This window comes from Anomaloglossus baeobatrachus, chromosome 11, assembly GCF_048569485.1.
Source record: "Anomaloglossus baeobatrachus isolate aAnoBae1 chromosome 11, aAnoBae1.hap1, whole genome shotgun sequence".
NCBI classification, from domain to species: Eukaryota; Metazoa; Chordata; class Amphibia; order Anura; family Aromobatidae; genus Anomaloglossus; species Anomaloglossus baeobatrachus.
Genome location: NC_134363.1, coordinates 177,800,681 through 177,823,624, shown reverse-complemented (window position 1 = coordinate 177,823,624; position 22,944 = coordinate 177,800,681). Strand labels below are relative to the sequence as shown.

General features: G+C 46.0%; 1 protein-coding gene across 1 annotated transcript; it reads right to left on the bottom strand.

The window, feature by feature from the left end:
• Nucleotides 1-978: 978 nt before the first annotated feature.
• LOC142256510 (carotenoid-cleaving dioxygenase, mitochondrial-like) lies at nt 979-19,824 on the bottom strand. Its single transcript, XM_075328233.1, has 12 exons — nt 19,530-19,824; nt 17,133-17,334; nt 14,008-14,219; nt 10,591-10,706; nt 8,857-8,959; nt 8,012-8,140; nt 7,604-7,764; nt 5,172-5,339; nt 4,107-4,244; nt 3,106-3,288; nt 2,146-2,256; nt 979-1,461 (listed from the first exon to the last, which is right to left on the bottom strand). Exons 1-12 carry the CDS (start codon nt 19,564-19,566, stop codon nt 1,342-1,344), a joined length of 1,680 nt encoding a protein of 559 aa, XP_075184348.1. The 5' UTR covers nt 19,567-19,824; the 3' UTR covers nt 979-1,341.
• Between the last annotated feature and the right edge of the window lie 3,120 nt (nt 19,825-22,944).

The window sequence follows — 22,944 nt, the reverse complement described above, 5'->3', positions numbered from 1 at the left end:
TCCTGAACAAAAAGATCAATCTTTATTGAAATCTTATCACATTCTGTGTTAATCCGATTACTGGTTCAGGTGCACATTTTATCAGATCTGCTATTCTCATATTCCAGTCCTATAGTGGTGGGTACATGTCATTTATAAAATGGTTTAAATTAACTGCCTAAAATTTATTTTCTATGTCTTGCTAAGTTTGCCCCCAAAAGAAAAGCAGACGCCCCTAAAAGAATCGCACTTACCAGATCACAAACAGTTGGCAAATGAATGGGCTCTCACATTCAAATCTGCAGCAAGGCAGATCTATGTGAGAGCCCATCCACCATCGGCACTGGAATTGTCTGGAGCCTGGTGAATGCAATTTTATTTATTTTCCTTTTTTGTAGGGGGGGGGGGGGGGGGGAAAGAGTGTCAGCTCTTTGAGAGGTTCTTTTAAAAAACAGTCCTATTTTATTATTTACTTTTTTAGCTGCATGGACACTTCCTTATGGAACTACAACTAGGTCTTATATTTTAAGCATACTCCAAAAAGGACAAAAAAAAAATCCTACTGTGGTTTATTTCTGTGGTAGGTCTTTTTTGGGGAAACGATATCTGTCTCTAGTCACGGCTACACGCTGAAACGTGCGTTAGGAGAGGGGGCACTTTCAGGTACATTTAATATTTGATTATTGCACTATTTCCAAGTATCATTTTGTGAACGGGACGAGTTGTTGCTCATGTTGCCAGTGGTCATTTGGTTATTTAATCATGTTGTCTTCTTAAGAGCCCTTTGTGGCTCTATAGTACTATTTTACTATTTTACCAGTAACAGACACATGAGCACTTACTGTCTGAGGTCACAACGGGCCGGTGCAATTTTTTGCTTTTGATATTAAATGACTTGTGCACTTTACATATAGTAGTTAAACTCTGACAATCAGGTACCTGCCATTAGGTAATAGTCTCACTCACTGAACAGGTTTAGATCAATAAACACTACAGAAGTTTATAGTTAAAAATATTTTTTATTTTTATTAAAAGCTAAATAATTTAAAACCAGATTTTATTAGGAATATATTAAAATATATTATATAATATATAAAATTGCATAACTTTACTATGTCGTGAAGAAAAGGTGGCGGGCAGAAGCCATCGGCTCCGCGGTGTGAGGTCTCGGCTACATCTCATGTGTTGCGCCTCCACTCATGCAGAGCCTACGGATTCTGTGTGCGTGCTCATTACATATATAGTGACATTTTCACATAAAAGCCATTTTTCCATAATGGTAGATCAATCAATATATTGAACCCATATATTCAATGTCCTCATCACACAAGTCTTGGGGCTGCGGACAGTCGGGGATGGAGATCATTCATTTTGCGGCACAAACATTCCATGGAACCCATAAGGGATCTGAACGGGAACTTCTGCTCGGCCGATTTCTTTGAAGTTTTTGGCGTCTAAAATAAGTAAAAAGGTTGTTTTGTCCTAGAAAGTAAAGAAAAAACAGATTAAGGGTCATTTGAAGGAGCAGGACAAGAAAGGTGCAGAGAGGAAAGCACACGTTCCGCTGCTCTGTCCCTGAAGTTCCACTGACAAATGTACATTTTTGATTTTTGCACTACAGGAGGCCTAACCGGTTCATGGGAGTTACAGCTTTATCAAATTCTAGGAGGCTGCATCCAGTTTGTTATAAAGAGATCACATCCCACCATGATAAGTCCTAGGTATGATGGTTGTGTGTGACACGGGCTCAGGAGCTGAGCCTGCACCGTACCCAGTCATCCTACACAGGCTGGGCTTCATAGGAGGCCACAATCTTTGGTATTTTTTGTTTACTTACATACATAATTAGGGTTGGTGCAGAACAATTCACTGTATCCAACCATCAGGTCCAGTGTCTGTCCGATATACCAGAGCCGTGACCGACTCCTACCTGCAGCTTTTCTTATAATTAGTACACCTGTTCAACTTTACATGTGCTTTGTGCCAGGCTGGCTAATCAAAAGACACCAATGCCAAAAAGTTGATGCCATCAAGTAGATGGTTCTTGGAATCCCACCCAATTTCCACAGATCGCCAACATACCTGATGGACCACCTCTTGCTAATCCATCTGCCTCCTATGATCAGTACATGCTGTGTAACACTATGTGCCCAGGTCTGTACCTACCGGCCGTGGTGAGACCACAGCAGAGAGCAGCACACCATCATCCTCTTCACATGAATGTGGGCTGGGGACAAACACTGGCTCCGAGGGGTAGAAGCCGTCCTCCTGCCAAACCTGGACGACAATACCATATCCATGTTAATGAAAAATCAATAGTTGAGCCCTGAAACCTTTAAAATTGCCTTTAAATTTTCTGTTTCATACAACAACATGGTGAGCTGGCACACAAAGTGGGAGCCATAAAGAAGAAATATGGCTGGATCTGAAGGCCTCTCCATTACTAATGCCACCAGGCCAAGCAAAGCACTGCAAAGAGCCAGAATTGGAGCATCTATTGTGATGCACCACTTCTGGGGTGCCTGTGGGCTGCTATTTCTAGGCTGGAAAGGGCCAAATAACCATGGACCTTCCCACCCTGATAATAGCCTATAGCTGTGCTTTACCTTGGCTGGTTGCCATCTTTTTTTTTTTTTTTATTTAGTCATTTAATTAAACTAGGCTAAAACACCCTTTAGTGCCACATTATTACAACCCTGCCTATATGCCTGATATAATCTAAGCAGTCCCTCCTACATTAGCCATCACTGTACAGTAAACTCAGCATCACACCCCATCGGGTCTCATGTAATACACAATGCAGCTGGCCAATCACAGTAATGCCAATAGCCACAGTGGCTACAGCATTAACATGATTGCCAGGCAATTCTTGCAGTGATTGGGTTTGGAGGAACCAATAACATCCTACAATTGTTTAGAAACCGATAAATAGCAAAGATTCCATAGGATTCTGTGTTTTGTTTTTAACTGAATATAATAAAAAAACAGACATGAGAAGACGGACATTACAACATACATTTGACAGTTTTTCATCTTCTCACCCCTGAACCCAGACTAACACCTATCTGGTCTCTGCAATTTCTCTGATCTCACTAAAACATGGACAATTCCTTTAAGTGTCCTCACCATACACTGCTTGGTGGTGATGTCCATTTTCACCAGGCAGGTTCCTATGATGTGCTGGAGGCCGCAGGCGTAGAAATACCGATATCTCTTACTGTTGTATTGGGAATAGTTAATGGCAGGAAACTCAAGACTTCCGATGTCCTGGAACGTGCGATCGTACAGGTTTTCTGGAGTGCACCACAGCTGGAAAAGAAGAACACCAGTAATGTAGTGCAAACGCGAAGACAAAGCCACAGCGCCAACCAGAGGGGAAAAGAGCCAACCAGGGGGAAAAAAAAAGCAAGCCAGAGTCACAGCGCAAACCAGGGGGAAAAAAGCAAGCCAGAGCCACAGCGCAAACCAGGGGGAAAAGCAAGCCAGAGCCACAGCGCAAACCAGGGGGAAAAGCAAGCCAGAGCGCAAACCAGCAGGAGGTTCAAAATCTCTTTTCCTTTGCATTAATAGTAATGTGGCCAAAAAAAAAAAAAAGTTTAAAAAGTCACGGACATTGCAATAAGCTAGGAAAAATAAGTTCTATTCGGCTGGTAAATCTCCCTCCATCACTGCAGGGTGATTTGTCCTATAACGACGTGCCAACTACACACTGCTGCAATCACTGCACAATCTACCCCTTTCCAATGATTGATTGCAGCGGTCAGCTTGTCAATTCATGATGGTACTGCTGAATTGTTGGCCGATATCCTGGTAAGTAGCATTTAGTTGGCATTTCATTGACTCTTCTGCTGTAGGGTACACTCACAAGGGATGGGGGTAGGAATACACGCACACCTTTTCTGGATGAAAATTGGACCGATTTTTTAATATGCAAATATGAGTGAACCATCAATCCAATTTTCTCAACAGCATTCCCTTTTAACTAAAGTAGTAATGAGCTGATGAGGTCACCAATATGCTGACAACGCTGCAGCCAAACATTAGCACTGCAGACAATATTAGACACCAGTAGTGGTGGAGACTCACTGCAGGGAGATTTCAATAACATTGCATAGTAGTAAAGTTACCTTCCCATCCGGTCTCATCTCAGCTGTGGCTGAACTGTAGCTGAGGGGGCTGATCTTCACACCGTGCGGCGTCTCGGAGTTCGAATTCAGAGGAAGAACAAACCGGAGCGGTAAAGACTTTGGGATTGCATTATAAACCTAGAGAAATAAACATTTTTTTCTTAAAGCTCCAATTTGTCTTAAAATAGCATTTTTTGCAATTGTGTTTCATTAAAAATATTGCATCATTTGCTTTGTGTCACCTGAGCTGCACTGGCCACTTGCAGAATGAATGAGTCAACGGAGTTTATCTCACACTGATGGGGAAATTTATAGATCTTTTACCTGAACGGTTCTTATTTATGACAACAGACCACATCATACGTCGCCAAATTTTGATTGTGGTTATAAATCTGATGCAAGGAGCTCAGAAGACTTGCAAGCTCCCCCCCCCCCCCGACTGTCTCAATTAACTCAGGCTACAGCAAGAAATGTGGGGTAAAAACAAACACAAAAGAAGGGCAAGAGAGCAGGGCGAAGAAAAGAAGGGCAAGAGAGCAGGGCGAAGAAAAGAAGGGCAAGAGAGCAGGGCGAAGAAAAGAAGGGCAAGAGAGGAGGACGAAGAAGAGGGCAAGAGAGGAGGACGAAGAAGAGGGCAAGAGAGGAGGACGAAGAAGAGGGCAAGAGAGGAGGACGAAGAAGAGGGCAAGAGAGGAGGACGAAGAAGAGGGCAAGAGAGGAGAATGAAAATGAAGAGGGGAAGAACCTGGCTATTGCACATGTCTAGGTCCAAAGCGTAATGGTGCCATTATATATGTTCATTCAGGAACAAAATTGTTAAATACACATGGGACTTATCAGGCAATGAGTTGAATGCAACAAAACCATGAAGAATGACAAGAGTAACCAGAATGTGTTGGGTGAATCTACCAAGGAGATCTATCCTGTGATGTGATTCTTCATGGTTTTGTTGCATTCATCCCATTGCATGGAAAGTCCGATGTGTTTGGATTTGGTTTTTGTTTGATTATTTCTTACACCGACCACCCTTAATGTAAGCCGTCCAGCTCTGGTGCTTGGTAATACCTCGTTCAGAGCTGCTCCAGACCTGCGGAGATTTTGCACTTGTAATATCTGAAAGAAGGCGCCATCATCCTGACAGCAGAGGTCGAACACGATGCAGCCCTCGTCTTCATACGCATTGATTTGATGAAAGGTGGCGAGTGCTTCAGTGTGAAACTTCACAGGGTGAATCTGGATATAAAAAAAAATAAAATAAAATATATAAATAATTTTACACATTTTTTTAGGAATGATGCTCCAATTAGATATCAGAAACAGGAATGCAACTCTGACTATGGCTGGTTCCTTATTTCTTGGTTCTTTGCGCACGTTTACCACTTTGGACTAATTGGTAAACGTGCGCAAAGAACCAAGAAATAAGGAACCAGCCATAGTCTGTAATGGTGATCACTTTGTATACATGAAATATTGCTATAACCACCATTACATATTTTCTCCTTTGGGGGCTCTGTATACACACCCTGCCTGCTCCCTCCATATAAGCAGCAATACTGCATGTGGGGACAAATGGGCTCAAAATGAGAAATCCTTTTAGGCCATTTATCGATGGCGCCTTATGAATGTCCTCATGAGGTCCCATCAGGGTCTCTTCCGGCCACATACACACCCAATGATCGGCCATTAAGGTATGGGGCTTCAGGACTCTTCCTGGACAGAAGATGTTGGGACAGAAGGGTCTGGCGTCCTAAATTTCAGCTGCTGATTCAGTCAAGAAATCCAGGAACTCCTAAAGTTTCGATTAAACTTATTCCGGTAACAAGATGTCCTCACCCATCCACAGTATGAGATTTTGAATCCTAATGCTGAGACCCCCACAATCAGAGCAGGGGACGCTCTGAACCCAGTCCTCGTGCTGCTCTCCATCCACTATGGGATGGACTGCCGCTGCTGAATATGGCACTCTGCTTCCTCCGTCAGAACGAGGCACGTGGTGATCCAGCCCGGTGACCTCTGCTCTATTCTGGCAGGGAACACGACTGGTGGTCCCATTAGTCAGACCCCACTGATCAGAAATGATTGCAAAAGACATATCTAGCCACAGGATGGCCAAAGTATAGTAATATTGTTGTGACCAGACATGGTCCTAGTCCTTCAATAGCAACTGTACCAATGAGGACACTAAGACATTGGCTTTGCAGAACCTCCATTAGTTCCATATTCCCCACATCAGAGTTTACAATGTAATACCTGGCACACAATATTAGCCCATATCAGGGTACGTATCCCCCCCCCCCCCCAGTATCAGGCCTCACACAATACACCACTAATGAAAGTTGTGTCTATTGTATAACGTAAGGAGTTGTCCCAAGTCAAAAATTCAGCTACGAAACATTGATTACTGAAGCAGTGCACATGCTCGGCCCGAATCCATTTATGGTCTACGGGATGGCTGGAGAAAGCCGAGCACTGTGTATTATAAAACTTAAAGTGATCCAGGCACATGGGGGGGGGGGGGAATTAACCAACAGATATGGGGTTAATCGGCAGGTTAGTGTTCTGAACCTGCCCAGCGCCAACACCTTGAACCCCGCTACCGGGTGGAGAAGTATAATCCTTCTGGCAGCATTTGGGTTCTAGGCCTGGGGGAGATGCCAGTTCAGTCACTGGTTTATATAGAGAGCGGTGGCTGTGACTGCCCCCTGCACTGACTGGCAGCGGGGATATAATGATGATGAACGACTGTCAGTCACTGCAGGGGGTACTTCTAGCAACTGATCACTATACACCCGTGCCAGCACTACCCCAATGACTGAAGTGTGAATGCTGCCGGGAATATTAAAAAAAAAAAAAAAAAAAAAACTTTTCCTCCCGGCAGCTGGGACTGGGCAGGTACAAACCACTAAACCCCAGATTTAGACACCACATCCCCCCCTCCATGTGACAGGTTCCTCTAAAAGGTTGTCTCAAATCAGGAGGGGCTCAGAAATTCCCTCTTAGGAAAGTGGTGGCCATGTATGGGTGCCACTGCTCCATTCATAGTCTATGGGATGGAAAGATAGTTGCGCCTTCTTTTTAAATAGATTGGAAGCAGGAAAAATGCTCAGTTCCGTCACTTGTACACTTCTGCAGGACTGGTAATTCTGGAAATAGACATCTTCAATAGGAAACCAACATATCCCTGAAAATTCAGCTATAAGTGGTTTAATCTGTTGCAGGGCCACATGCGGGACACTTCAGTGGTTTAGGCGGCCGCCCCATCTGTAGGTGGCCGGCTTCAGTCTTCCTCCCCTGCGGCACAGCATTCCCTCAATTTTTCCCTGGACCAAGTTATCCAAGGTTTTGACTTTTAATGTAATCATTGTGCCAAAACATAGACCTGGCTTCAGTTCCGGCAACACCATGACTGTTCACCAAAGTCATGAACAGCAGGAGCCGATCTGATCTGTGGAGGAATCAACCAAGTCAGATACTATTGGAAGCAGCCGTAGACTTACCTCGCCTGTGTGTTTATTTGCCACGTGAAAAATGGAATCATATCTGGGGTTCCAGCTAAAACTGTCACATATGGATGACCCGGTCAGTTTGCTCGTTATTATCTTCAACACATTGAGCTTGATTGGTTGTTCCATGAAGACAATGTAATTTTCGGTCATTCCTGGGAGAAAATAAAAATATCTGTATCATCTCCGCTCGTGGGCACCTTGTATATTTTGCTAGTTATGGTCACAGATTCCCTGGATATCATTGATGACTTGTAGCACTAAAGTCATCAGTGTTCCAGAAAATTCTCATTTATGAGCTCGGTGCTCTAGGAAGCACAGACAAGGCCTGACAATTTAATTGCAGTGAAGTTTACCAAATGGCAATATCTGTACAGGTAGGCATTTATTGGAGCCACTCACCAAAACTGTGGTAATATGAGGGATGAAATTTGTCACTTGCTGGTATAGAACAAATAATCTGCGCTCCGTGCAGGGAGTCCTCATCCTCCGATTCCTGGGCAGGGACCTTCATAATGTTGTAGAAGGTTCCTGCAAGTCAATTGAAACGATTTTAGTGCAAATATTGGTCTGTTTTAGCCTCCAATTAAATGCGGATCCAGAGGCCCGATACTTCAAAACACTGATGAGTACGAAGCTCAGGAGACCGGAGCTCTCCTTCACTACAGTGCCCAATCAGAGGCCCAGTGTGTGCTCAAGGGGTGTTTTGAGTGATTGGTTTATCCCCTACAAATTCTGCTAGTGGCCGGATAGGTCACCACTTTCTTGAAGCCCTTAAATGACACTTTAAAATTTAGACCTTCTCTAGCTACAGTATGTAAATATACCCTTGAGAGGGGTGGAAACCTCACCACACTCAGAGCCCAAGTATAGCAATCCTAACACTCAGTATCAAGCCATTAATAAGCCTTGTCACATTACTTACGATAAAAAGCCAAATCATACTCCATTTGCAGACACTTGTTTGGGGGTGGTTACCACTCATCAGTGCAAAGCAGGAGGTCGGATGAGTTTTGACACGTTATTAAAAGAAAGCCAATGTTTCTTCCTGTTGGGAGTGCCGAGGTGGTGTAAGGAGCCTTATAGGCCATGCAATGCTTGGCAGTCTCCACAAGGAGAAACGATGTCCTGTGAAAGGCTTTTTACTCATCCAATCCTGACACTAATGAGGGACAAAAGCCCCAAAACATGCGTCTGGTTGGCTTTTTATTTGAAGTCCGGCAGCACATGCTGATTTTAGCATTTACCATTTTTTCCATAGGAATTGCCCATGTTGTATGAAGTCCCATCAAGATCATAGTGGGGGTGCGCTGTTGCCCCATTCACAGCAATATATTTACTCCAGTCAACCTGCAAAGAGAGGTCAGTGAAAGACTTCATCTTTCCAAAAGGAATAATTAGTTGAGATCCTGACAGCTCAACTTCACCTAAAAGTTAAAGCAGATCACATCCATGTATTCCTACTCTATGCCCCCGAGAAAGGAGAAGCACAAAGTCCCGCCCCATTACCCTGGATGCCAGATTTATCCCTCATGGTGCAGAATATCTCCAGGATTGGACACTATGCTTTACTCATATCACAGCAGCTGTAACATAGGATCGGACATTTGCTAAAGTACCAAATACACCAATAACTGCACAATACTCGGGACTTTGATTTACCGCTAAGTATTATAAACACTGCCCCCCCACAAAAAAAAAAAAAAAAAAAAAAAAAAAAAAAAAAAAAAAGTCACAACCATCGATGGGCTGTCTGACCTTGTAGCTCAGTTTTCCTTGCTTTTGTATGAAGTCGACCTTCTCCCCAGAATCTGCCCCAATGGATTCTGACGGATCATAAGTAATGTTATTGTAGCACCCCTGAAGCCATCAGGGTGCTGTATACCCACCAGGATTCAGGGCCTACCCCCTAGGGACCCAGAAGACCAGTGCCAGTAACAACTTAACACTCCAGATAAACCCCGTTTCCCCCCCCTCCCCAATTCCCCATAGACTGGTACCAGGCTAGGGTTGAACCAATGGATGGCCGCTAAGAGGTGGAGCTAATCCAGTCCACTAGACGACCAGGTGGGAGAGGCAGACAGTCAGTGACAGAGTGGGTGGAAGGACTGACAGGAGTGAACAGTGACCTGAGGGCCCAGGTGGTCTGTTGCCGGTGGCGTACGGCGAAGTACTCCCGGAACCACGCACCAACAGATTACAGAATCCTAGGTCAGGAAAACGCTCCAGGCAGACCTGATAAGATCTGCACAGTGAAGGGGGACCATCAAGGACCTCACTGACCTTGAAGCTTGGGACACAGTAGCAACGGGAGAACTAGGGACCAGGACCAGAGACTCCGACCCCACAGGGTTCACACTACCGTCATACAGACTACTGTTAAGAGACTACCAGGAGGGGACCCCCAGCCGCTCCAAGCCACGGGGACCCACCAACCAAAAGAGGTGCAGAAAAAAGAAGCCACCAGGTCACTAAACCGGCACTGGAGCTAAGGGGACCTGTGGTTGAGACCAGCCGGCCTCAGGTGAATTGCCAGCTTACAGTGAGTAAAGGAACCAGTTACACTGCAACCCCTTGTGTGGCCTGCCTTCAACACTCATCTACATCACCTATTATCTGGGGCCTGGCCCTGCTTGTGGAGGCTCTAACATCCAGGCTGCCACCAACACCAGCCCCAGTAGTGAGAACTGTGCAGCGGCGGCTCCACTAAATAGCCGCAACCCACAAGTGGTGTCACGTGATAAAAAAGGGGAATATTTACAAGGGAATCAAGAGTTCCTTTTTTTTTTTAACAAAAAAAAAACACCACCCAGGGCACGGAATCGGGCAATGGCCACCAAAGTGACATTTCCCAGTTATACACCGCCCAGGACCGAGTGCCCCATAACCCTGGGCGACACATTACCACCATTGAACCGGCTCTCGTGTTATACTGACAAAATTAAATATGGAGACATGGGGGGAGAACCCACACAACTCACCTTTTCTGCCGTTTCCAGTTTTGCTAGATCTACTTTATGGATTACGGGACCCTCTGTGCAGACAAAGTAATCCTTCTTGTATGTCAAAAAGCTTATGTTCCCATTGTCACTGTGTTCTGAAAACAGCAAATATAAAAGTTTATGATGCAAACAGAAATAATTTCCAAAAAAAAAAAAAAAAAAAAAAAAAAAGGATAGGACATAACTTGCACTGCTGGAGGTGGAGCCGTGGTGGTGCGCATGATCGGACTCCACTGCTCCGATTGTCTATGGGACAATAGGGGGGCACTCGCGGTGGCAGGAGTGGCGCACCGCTACTCAGGGGGGCCCGGTGGCCGCGCTGTCACAGTTCCCCTCCCCCCGCCGAGGATCGCGCTTTCAATTGTATCGGCATCGCAGGTGCCGATACAAATTGAGACCAATGAGAGAGAGTGAGCGGCGCGCTCCCTCTTATTCTTCCCGCTGTAACTGTCGGCGTTCTGACAGCTCTGCAGCAGAGCGTGGTGACGTCATCACTGCGCGCCTGCTGAGAGGCCAGACCGAGCGACAGCAATGGACGCACCAAGGAGACCGGATCAGTAGGGGGAACGAGAAGTGAGTATTAATCACTGTATGCTACATGAGGGTGTCTATTGCCATCTGGCTCTGCACTGGGCTATATACAGGCTGTGCTATATACACGCTGTATGCTACATGAGAGTGCCTATTGCCATCTGGCTCTGCACTGTACTATATAGGGCTGTATACTACATGAAGATACCTAATGCTATCTGGCTCTGCACTGTGCTATATAGGTGTACTACATGAGGGTGCCTAATGCTATCTGGCTCTGCACTGTGGTATATAGGGGCTGTATACTACATGAAGGTGCCTAATGCTATATGGGTCTGCATTGTGCTATAAGGGGGCTAAAACTATATGGAGGACAATACTAGTATACCCCCAGAGCTGTATGTCCCCTCCACCCAGATGCTGTATACCCCTCAGAGCTACATGTCACTCCCCACCTCACAGCTGTTTGTCCCTCCACCTCAGTCACTGCCCTCTAGAGCTGTATGCCCCCCATTGCTGTATACCCCTTTCCTCAGTAATATGTATTTCCCCCAGTAATGTGTATGTCCCCAGCCTATTGTGATAGATATATCTATCTATATACAGCAGTGTTCGTGTGCTCTATGTGCGGCCATGTCTGTTAGACAAGCGAGGAGGTGAATGAGGCTGTTGCCGGCTTCCCAATATTAGAAATTTCCACACACACACACACACACACACACACGTGTATCTATGTATGTCAGTGTATATGACTGTGTATAGATTTATGTGTTTTTGTGACATACATACATACATACATGTCTATGTGTGGATGGGGCCCACTGAGACTTCACCCAGGGCCCACAAAAGCCTGGAGCCGACCCTGAATGTGAAGCCCCTGGTTCCTTCTTCATGAGTAAAACCAAATTAAATGGATTTGTGCAATAAAGCATAAAAATTTACAAAATCAGAACATTCCGGAGAACAAAAGCTGCTGAGAACAAAAGACCTGAGGGCGTCTAGGGGCGGAATATCCGAGCTGGTTACTCGCGGTGCCAAGTGTCCGGCACAATGAGCCTCATGTTCTGTTACACCCATAAGCCGATTGTGCACCAGAAAGATGTCAGGAGAGATACTCACTTTCTATAATGTACAGGGGCTGCGCCAAAAAGGATAAAACTTCAATATTTTTCAACTTTTTGAAATAAGTTTAGATTGGCGATAATTTCTATCCACAGCGTTTGCCTGAATTATTTTTATGTGACCGATTAAAGTTTAATATAAAGCTTTCCAGTCGCTGCAGTTTGTATTGTTTAGTGTCATTTGTTCAAAATGCAGAGTCCGGGTTGTGCAGTTTTTGTAGCGTTTTGCTTTCAATATATATTTTTTTAATCTTATATTTAAAATATTATTGTGGATCAGTTTATTTTCACATTACAAGTCAGATGAAATCTTTAAAAGATCACATTTTCCAGTGTCAAAGCAATAAACACTGACGTGACCACGCAGGTACAAAACTTAAGACGGCGTGAGAAGCAAAGCCGGCAGAACAAGCGGCCACTTGTGGGGTCATAAGAGGATAAAGCCTTTTAGTATAGTGCATGTGCTTTAAGTTATTAGTTCTCATGTGCTTTTTAAAGTCGCTTTTTGCACATTTAATTTAAATCACACAAATTCAATTTCCTCTTTATGCTACTTGTCCGTTCCATCTATTTTTAAACCAAGACAAGCAGATCAGGGACATCTATTAAGGTGGAGTACAGAGATTGTGATATATTAAAGAAAACCCCCTTCTAAAGACATTCCTTGTTTAATGTCTGTCAGGGGTTAATGTTCTTAATTTGGCCAGATATGGGTCCCTTGTGTCACTTGTGCTTGTTAAGTCAGTCATTGTTTTCTGACGGACTCAGAGCCTTCCATTATCTGAGGGTGTGTATTGCTAATTTGATGTAAAGTTCCTCAGCCTCTCTGTCTACCTCACTCAGAGGAGAATTACCTATGCAGATTGGAATGCCACCCAATAAGACCACAGCCTTATTCCACCAATCCTGTAAGACCCCCAATACCCTGGGATGAGTGCCTAGGAGATATAAAAGAGGGACCAGGTTGTCCTTCTGCTACATGGCTTCAATCTAGGGGTTTCGGTCCCAGTTAGAAGTGTTTTATCCCGCCTGGGCACTTGGCGCCAGTTAGGGGATCAGAAACTGGATTATATTGTGCAGGAGTACCGCTGAGGATTCTAGGATTTGGCTGGAAGAAACCAAGATTGGGGACGATTCGGTTACCTGGCTATGGACTTTGCTGTGCTCATGAGGCTTGTCACGATCCTGTTCCCGGTGGGTGCGTGCCAAAAGCTGGGTGCTGTTGCTTTGGGGTATGTGGCCCTGGAAGCTCCAAAGGCACAAAGTCTACTCCATGGTGAGCCAGCTGAAGGGTGAGATGCTGTTGAATTGTGTGGTTTGCATGGTTTAGTGTTATATGCCTGACTGTTGGTGATCCAATAAAGTCTAGTTATTGTGGTTCCCGCACCCTGTGTTGTCTGAGTAGTGTTCTGTCCATGGATACGGAGGTCAGGTGTTTAGTTGGGATGAGCCCTGGTCCACGCGGTCTTTCTAAAGGCGACCGGGACATTGGACGAGAGCACCCACTGACCCCAGTGTCCACAGATGTCACAATGTTACCATCCCAAATTGTACTTTGACATCACTGTATGGCAGGAAATAAAAACCTGTCTGGTTGGTGGAAATTGTGTATTGGAGGAGACTTCTGTCCCTGTCGGGGGAAGGGATGGCAGCGCCCACAATGGCCATCGGTTGGGCGATTAATCTTGTATCTATATAGTTCCTCTTGCAACCAGTTACTATTGTGTCTGCGGGCACTACTTACTTGGCATTTCAAACATGGCAACAAAATTCTGAAACAAGCTCTTGCAGGGGTCCGACGCGGCCACGGTGCCAAATTCAGAAACCACAATCCGGTTTTGACTTTCATTTGCCTTGTAGGAGTCGCTTTGAAGGAACTTACTCATGTACGTTACATTTCCCCCCTCAATTGTGAATTTGTGCAGAAGAGACATCCCATCAAACCAGTGGTTAAATCTGCCAAAGGAAAAAAATAAATAAAATAAAGTGACCCCCAAATCTACAAATTCATAACAAATACTCCCCTAATCCTGTACAGTGTTATTGTAATTCAGATGTAAAGAATTATACCCAATAGTATTGTGAAAAGTGCATTAGTAGCATTCAAAAGTGTGACGTGACGGGCCCTCAGTCTCCCGATCTGATGCAATTTGCAACCACAAGTGTCCATGGGATTCTGGGGTTTGGCCATAGATGTACAGGACCTTTACCTCGTCTACCAAAGAGCAAATCAGATGGGATCTCATAAGAAAATAGACTCTCACTCAAGCAAGACTCATCACAAAAAGGATGGGGGGGGACACTAACAAACTAGTTGTGGCCAATCAGCCCATTTTTATTGGGAGATTCTCTGAGACAAGCACTGGATTTGAGTGGTGGTTAATCAGGTCGAACCCTCACATTCACGCTTTGCTTGCATACACACACGTAGACTAGTCTTATCCAGATTCTCTGAATAGTAGAAAATTGAGAAGATATCAGTTGGCATATGATCATAAATATGCAAGTGGAATACATGTGGTTATGTGACCACTCACTCGCACAAGGCACACTTATCACGGGGTATGATATGGTAAGTAGAAGTAAGGGCGCCTAGAATGGCCCTCAGACAAGAGAGCCTAAACGGTCCTTTATTTGAGGTCTGGACCACCAGCGTAGCCCTGACCCCTGAATAGCCAAAGTCTAACCCAGGGGAAAAGACGTGCTCAGCGAGAAAAACCAAACCAGGATATTTCCACTGCACACCAAAAAGCATTCAATATTTCACCAATAACTGGATCACCACGCACAAAGACCGGTATCGCTGGAGCTATAGTCGGCATGGGGGACCAGGTCTAACCATCTTTTAAAAAGGCGGAGGCTGCTGTGCTAGGTCTTCTGCAACCTGTGACTCCAGCAGCAGTTACCTCCTGCTAGACTAGAGGTCTTAAACATGCGGCCCATGGGCCGCATGCAGCCCCTCGAACTGATTCATGCGGCCCCTGGTGACTATCGCAGCAGGTACAGGGGCCACAGCCACTGTCAGTGATTTATGTCAGATTAATGTTTTGGTGGCGCTGTGCTCTCAGAGTCCAGTGCTCTGTGCACAACTATCCCTCCAAAGCTACATTGGAAACGTTGTGCACAAAGAGCCTGACTCTGCACGCGCAGCGCCGGCAAAACATTCATCTGACATAAATCGCTGACAGGGGCTGCCGCGATAGTCGGCAGGGGCCTGAAGACAGCAAGAAGCAGAGGTGAGGCAGCCGAGGGAACGAGGGACAGGTGAAGGTGAGTGAGTGAGGCCAGTATATTAACCCCTTAGCGACCTATGACGTACTGGGTACTTTTCTCCCTCTCTCCTGCATAGTCGGCTATTGCCATTCTCGCACTGCACTAGCGGTACACCGGTGTACCGCGAGTGCAGTGCGATTTTTCTCCCGCCCCATTCACTTGAATGGGTGCGAGAGAAAGTCTCAGCTTACAATCGCAGCATGCTGTGATTGTTTTCTTGGTCTGATTAGGGCTGAGAAAATAATTGCTCATGTGTGCTGACACAGGCTAAAATTGGTCCGAGGGGAATGCGATGTTTTATCGCACTGTTTTTCTCGCCGTGTGGCTTAAGGCACCGTCACACTAAACAACATCGCTAGCAACATCGCTGCTAGCGAACAACTTTTGTGACGTTGCTAGCGATGTTGCTGTGTGTGACATCCAGCAACAACCTGGCCCCTGCTGTGAGGTCGTTGGTTGTTGCTGAATGTCCTGGGCCATTTTTTAGTTGTTGCTGTCCTGCTGTGAAGCACAGATCGCTGTGTGTGACAGCGAGACAGCAACAACTAAATGTGCAGGCAGCAGGAGCCGGCTTCTGCGGAGGCTGGTAACCACGGTAAACATCGGGTAACCAAGAAGCCCTGTCCTTGGTTACCCGATATTTACCTTTGTTACCAGCCTCCGCCCCTCTCACTGTCAGTGCCGGCTCCTGCTCTGTGCACATGTAGCTGCAGGACACATCGGGTTAATTAACCCGATGTGTGCTGTAGCTAGGAAAGCAGGGAGCCAGCGCTAAGCATTGTGCGCTGCTCCCTGCTCTGTGCACATTTAGCTGCAGCACACATCGGGTAATTAACCCCATGTGTGCTGTACTAGGAGAGCAGGGAGCCAGCGCTCAGTGTGCGCTGCTCCCTGCTCTGTGCACATGTAGCTGCGTGAGCTGGTAACCAAGGTAAATATCGGGTTGGTTACCCAATATTTACCTTAGTTACCAAGCGCAGCATCTTCCACGCGGCGCTGGGGGCTTGTCACTGGTTGCTGGTGAGCTCACCAGCAACTCGTGTAGCCACGCTCCAGCGATCCCTGCCAGATCAGGTTGCTGGTGGGATCGCTGGAGCGTTGCAGTGTGACATCTCACCAGCAACCTCCTAGCAACTTACCAGCGATCCCTATCGTTGTTGGGATCGCTGGTAAGTTGCTTAGTGTGACTGGACCTTTAGGCCGAACTCTAGTACTACCTGTTAGGAGTTTAGACCAAGCCCTTTATCAGCCTTTCCACTCAAGATTAGAAGTCAAGCTAGACACTCCATTGGAGACATGTTCTGGCTTGTTTGCCCATCATTAGTACAAAGATTAGGCTGGATTAAATAATGAGGATCTAAGGGGGTGAGGGAGTCTTTGACTAGTGATATGCTGGGGTTAGTAGACTTGTAAGCCATGCAATCCTCCTCTGGGAAATTAAATATGCAGGAGTCCATAGAGGGACTCATTTACATTATTCTGATTACATTGCAGACACCAGAAAGTTTGTAAATTTTGCAACAAGGAATATATTTAATTGGAACTATAGATAGGAGATTAATGGCTTCAGTGGGGATCTGGTTAATAATTACTCACTTGTCATTTCCAAACTCATATCTGCCTGGCCCGTTGCGGAGCAGACTGCCAATGAGCCACCCCGGGACTGTCCCGGTGATCCTGGTGGGGATGGGCTGTGGCGTCTCTGCCACGGTCTGGAATAGTCGGGCGATGCTTTCCTTCTGTTTTCCAGTGGAAACGCACAACTTATTTGTCTGTTTATTAAAGAAATAATTTAGACCTAAAAAGACAAAGGGAAACATTAGGGACATCTCCTAGAAGCCGATGGAAATATCACGCCAGGCAAAAGGTTTACACTGTGGAATTAAAACCATCGCATGGTTTATAGGGCTCTCTCCAGAGGGAGAAGCTTCACCCCTTAGGGGTGCTTCACACACAGCGAGCTCACTGCCGAGATCGCTGCTGAGTCACGCTTTTTGTGACGCAGCAGTGACCTCATTAGCGATCTCGCTGTGTGTGACACTGAGCAGCTATCTGGCCCCTGCTGCGAGATCGCTGCTCGTTACACACAGCCCTGGTTCGTTTTCTTCAAAGGCGCTCTCCTGCTGTGACACACAGATCGCTGTGTGTGACAGCGAGAGAGCGACGAAATGAAGCGAGCAGGGAGCAGGAGCCGGCGTCTGGCAGCTGAGGTAAGCTGTAACCAAGATAAACATCGGGTAACCAAGGTGGTTACCCGATATTTACCTTAGTTACCAGCCTCCGCAGCTCTCACGCTGCCTGTGCTGCCGGCTCCGGCTCTCTGCACATGTAGCTGCTGTACACATCGGGTTAATTAACCCGATGTGTACAGCAGCTAGGAGAGCAAGGAGCCAGCGCTAAGCAGTGTGCGCGGCTCCCTGCACACACAGCTAAGCGGTGTGCGCTGGTAACTAATGTAAACATCGGGTAACCATACCCGATGTTTACCTTAGTTACCAGTCTCCGCAGCTTCCAGACGCCGGCTCCGTGCAAGCGCAGCGTCGCTTGCACGTCGCTGCTGGCTGGGGGCTGGTCACTGGTCGCTGGTGAGATCTTCCTGTTTGACAGCTCACCAGCGACCATGTAGCGATGCAGCAGCGATCCTGACCAGGTCAGATCGCTGGTCGGATCACTGCTGCATCGCTAAAGTGTGAAGGTACCCTTAGAGGCCGGCTTTATCTGCTCATGGAACGTCATCCAATCTATGTTTTACATGGTCCAATATCAACAATACATGCATACGTAGCACCCCTGAAGCCATCATCAGGGAGCTACAAGGTACTGCATCCTCACCAGGATGCAAGGCCTACCCCCATGGGCCCAGAAGACCAGTAGCGGTAACATCCAAACATTCCAGATAATCCCAGTTTTATCCCCAAATTCCCCATAGACCGGTGCCAGACTAGGGTTGGACCTAATGGATGGCCACTTAGAGGAGCCGATCCAGTCCACTAGACGCCCAGGTGGGAGGGGCAGACAAGACAGTGGACAATGAGTTGAGAGAGTCGTCTGACGGACAGATGGATGGTGAGCGAGAGGAAGCACTGACAGGAGTGTAACAGTGACCTGAGGGCCCAGGCATGTGGTTGCCGGTGGACTGCTCCCAGAACCACGCACCGACATGGTACAGAATCCTAGGTCAGGGAAACCCTCCAGGCAGACCTGATAAAATCTGCATAGTGAGGGGACCATCAAGGACCTCACTGACCTTGAAGTTCGGAACTCAGTAGCAACGGGAGAACCAGGGAACAGGACTAGAGACTCCGAGCCCACAGGGTTCACGCTACTGTAACACGGACTACCATTGAGAGATTACAAGGAGGGGACCCCTAGACGCTCCAAGCCACGGGGACCCACCAAGCAAAGACAGGTGCAGGGGAAAGACGCCACCGGGTCACTAAACCGGCACTTAGTAAGGGGACCTGCGGTCAAGACCAGCCAGCCTCGGGTGACCAGTCGCCATCTGACTGAGTAAAGGAAGCAGTTACACTGCAACCCCTTGTGTGGCCTACCTTCTTTCAACACCCAGCCACATCATCTATCCTCTGGGGCCCGACCCTGCTTGCGGAGGACCTAACATCCAGGCTGCCACTAGCAATAGCCCCAGTAGCAAGAACTGCAGCGGCGGCTCCATCCACATAGCCGCAACCCGCAAGTTGCGTCACGTATAAACTTTCATCCAGTCTCCCCTGTAAATATTCCCTTTTAAAAAAAAAAAAAAAAAAGTGTCCCCAGAGACACAGAACCGGGCAACGGCCACCCAGTGACATCTCCCCAGCAATACACTGCCCGGGACTGAGTACCCCAGAGAACTGGGCGACACAAACAAGCTGTAACCATGTATCACAGATTCTATACGTGACGCAGCTGTAATAAGGTTTTGCCTTGCAATAAATAATTTCTCAAAAACATCAGGGGAAGCTGCAGCATCATCCGGGGCCATTGATCTCTTACCTGGTAGTTTGTACAGGGCAGAGACGATGAGATCCATTGATGACGTTGAGGTTCTGCAGGATCCGGGCTCTTCTGTGTAATGCTGCGGATGTGATGGACACAAATGGTTGAATTCTCAATTCCGCAGCTGCAGTTACTGACAATCCCGGCACATGATGAGCCGCCTATGCCTCAGAGCCCTTCAGTGTAAGCCCGGATGGCAGTGACGTGCTTTGTGTAAGCTCACTGTCCTGGAAATAACAGGTCCCTCCGTGCTGCAGCTCGATAGGCTGATGTGCACCGACATTATGTAACTACACAATCCCAATGCTAAAAAGGTATCAGGAGGAGAACACACAAGGAAAAAAAAAAAAAGCACCCAAACACCACACACCCAAAAAACCCTCCATTGTTGGATGTCACCAGATGTGGTTTTACATCAGACTGCCTCATAGAATAAAGATGCTCAAGAAAAAAAAAAAAAAATCAGCAGTAGATACAAATGATGAAGTGTGTCAGTAACAGTGGGCAGCATATGTGGACCAAACAAAGTAAAAAAAGGAGACAGCTGCACTCTGTAGTTCTAAGAGATGCGGAGCAATAAATATGGGAATATAGACATGCATTACTGCTATGAAAATCATGTAAAAAGTGAGATACTTAGTACACAAAAATGGCCAGTTTTTAGGTGAGCCCAACAGCAAGGTGATCTCTTGTTGGGTCCCTAATCAAACTAATGCCTCTTTGGGGAGGGAAATGGGGGGAGGGGGGGGGGGGGGGAGAAACAAACAAAAAAAAAAAAACAATAACACATCCCTACAGTTTATGGGCTGAACGGGCTCAAATAAATCTGGCCATTTTTGTGTGCTGAGTACTCTATTTTTGTATATTTTTCATAGCAGTAAAGCAGGTCTATATTCCCATATTCATTGCTCACATATCTTGCACTGCAGAGGGAAACTGTCTCCTTTTTGTTACTACATTTCCTGTTCAGTTTGGTTGTGGATTTGTGAAGGGAGCCCAATTGGGGAAAAAAAAAAAAAAAAACCCCACACGTCAAACACAGGTTAAGGTTGCTTTCACATTCACACATCCGTTTTTTGCTGAGCGGCACAATACGGCGCTTTGCAGAAAAAAAAAAAAAGAAGAAAAAAAAAAGCAAACTTTTTTTTGCCGCTGGTTGCGTTTTTTCCCCCATAGACTTGCATTAGCGCCGTATTGTGTCGCATGGCCTTGCGTCTGTTTTTTGCCGGATGCGGCATATTTAGCCCATGCGGTGGCCGGATGGAATGTTCCCTGGCATGTTTGTGTGCAGCGAAAAAAAAAACGCATTGCGCCGGATCCGGCGCAATTTACAATGCGGCAAAAACCGCATCCGGCCGCCGGATGTGGTTTTTTTGAACTGCACATGCTCAGTATCAAACCGCATCTGTCAAAAAAAAAAAAAAAAAAGACAGGCCGCATGGAAAAAAAAAAAACTTATGCAATGGAGCCGTTTTTTCGCCGCATCCGTTGCATAGGTTTTTGAGCCGGGATTGTGCCTGATGCCAAAAAACTGATTTGTGAAAGCAGCCCAAGTAAGGGGCAGCTTGTAAGGGGACTGATGTCCACAGCTCAGCATCGTGCAAGTGGAGTTACATTGGTAAAAATAGCAAAATAAAATATGGTGTATACCAGCCAAGGCCATAGAACCCATACTAAAAAGGCAGTAACCGGTGCAAATTACTGGGGGAAAACATCCACTCCATTGAGGGGGTGATCGCCAATAATTAGAATTACACATACATAAAGCTTATAATAAGACGGTGGTCACACAAAGTGCAGCGCTGGCCGACAGCCTCAGCCCTATTACCCACCCAACTATTGTATTAGTCAGCTGTCCAACACCCAGTGCACCACAGGAGGTGCCAGCCCCTAGTTTACAAAGGTCACCATTGATGGTCTGGATACATACATACACCAAACATTATGGTAGACTAAAAGCATGGCCAAAGAAATAAAAGAAAGCGTTAAGAAAACCAAGTAAATCACAAAATTTTAAACATAACAATGGTATTTACCAGCCAAGGACAAAGTAACACATGCACAGAGCTGAGGCAGCTCCTAATAAAGGAGGTAACACAGGTGCAGAATACTGATGAGACAACCCCCTTCAGCCTCCCGGGTCATGGAGGGAGTGATTGTCCAGTCCTAGAATTAGGATACTTTCACACTTGCATTGTTTTCCTTCCGTCACAATCCGCCGTTTTGGAAAACAGCGGAATCCGTTAACGGATTCCATTGTTTCCCATAGACTTGTATGGATGACGACTTGTGCCAAAAGTACCTGCGTTGCTTCCGCTGCCCGACGCTGCGTTCCTTCCGCCAGTCAGAAGGAAGCAGCATGTAACGTTAATTGCTTGTGTTAAAATGACACCAAGCGGTGGATTCCGTTACATCCGTCAATAGTTATAATGGATCCCTATGGTGGCGGATTCCGTTGTAAAGCACTTTGCAACGGAATCCGCCGCTGGATTCCGCTAATTTCTACTGAGCATGCCCAGAATGAAAAAAATGAAAAAAAAACAAAAAAACGGAGCCGACGCATTCCGTTAGACAGATGCCAAACGGATGCAATGGGTCTGTTATTTCACAGGAATCAGCTAATGGATTACTGTGAAATAACTGACCCGTTGCATCCGTTGAGAACACAAAAATAACGGATGCGTCAAAACGACGCAGCAACGGACCCAGCGGATTCAACCCAGCACAAGTGTGAAACTAGCCTAACACCTAAGTGAATCTTGTATAGGGCGCTGGTCACACATGGGCTTCACATGAGTTTGGCTGTTCTGTTCACTTTTATATATAGGTTTTTTGTTACATTTTTCTGTTTCTAAATGCATGAAAAATGGATTATAAAAAGGAAATATTTTTTAGGTTTTCCTTTTAAGTAGGGATGATCGAATACCTCAAATATTCGGCTTCGCGAATATTTGCCGAATAGGTCGCCGCTATTCGACTATTCGCGAATAGTCGATGCGCAATGTAAGGCTATGGGAAACCCGAATAACAACTATTCGGGACTATTCGGGCTTCCCATAGACTTACATTGCGCATCAAATATTGGCATAGCGGCGACCTATTCGTCAGATATTCGGGAAGCCGAATATTTGAGGTATTCGATCATCCCTACTTTTAAGCCATTTCTTTACAAACCTCATAAAAAGAAGCCTATACATACATATGTATTTTAAAAAAAGGCAAGTAAACACGCCATACCTTGTGCATGTGGACCCCAAAAGTGCCACAAACAAAAAAGCTTGGTATGTATTGCGTGATTTATTTTAGCATAAACTTTCCAGTAATATCTGGTTTCAAAATAAAACCTTCCAAAAACCCAAAAATCAGGTCAATTTTCTTACAAAAAGCTGGAAGTAAAACCATCCGCCTGACA

Excerpts from the sequence above, each read along its gene's own strand:
- LOC142256510 (XM_075328233.1), bottom strand. The coding sequence starts at position 19,566 with ATGGATCTCATCGTCTCTGCCCTGTACAAACTACCAG. Across the intron at positions 14,220-17,132 it reads TATGAGTTTGGAAATGACAA|ATTTAACCACTGGTTTGATG; the intron begins GTGAGTAATTAT and ends TTCCTTTGGCAG. Across the intron at positions 7,765-8,011 it reads CTCATATTACCACAGTTTTG|GAATGACCGAAAATTACATT; the intron begins GTGAGTGGCTCC and ends ATTTTCTCCCAG.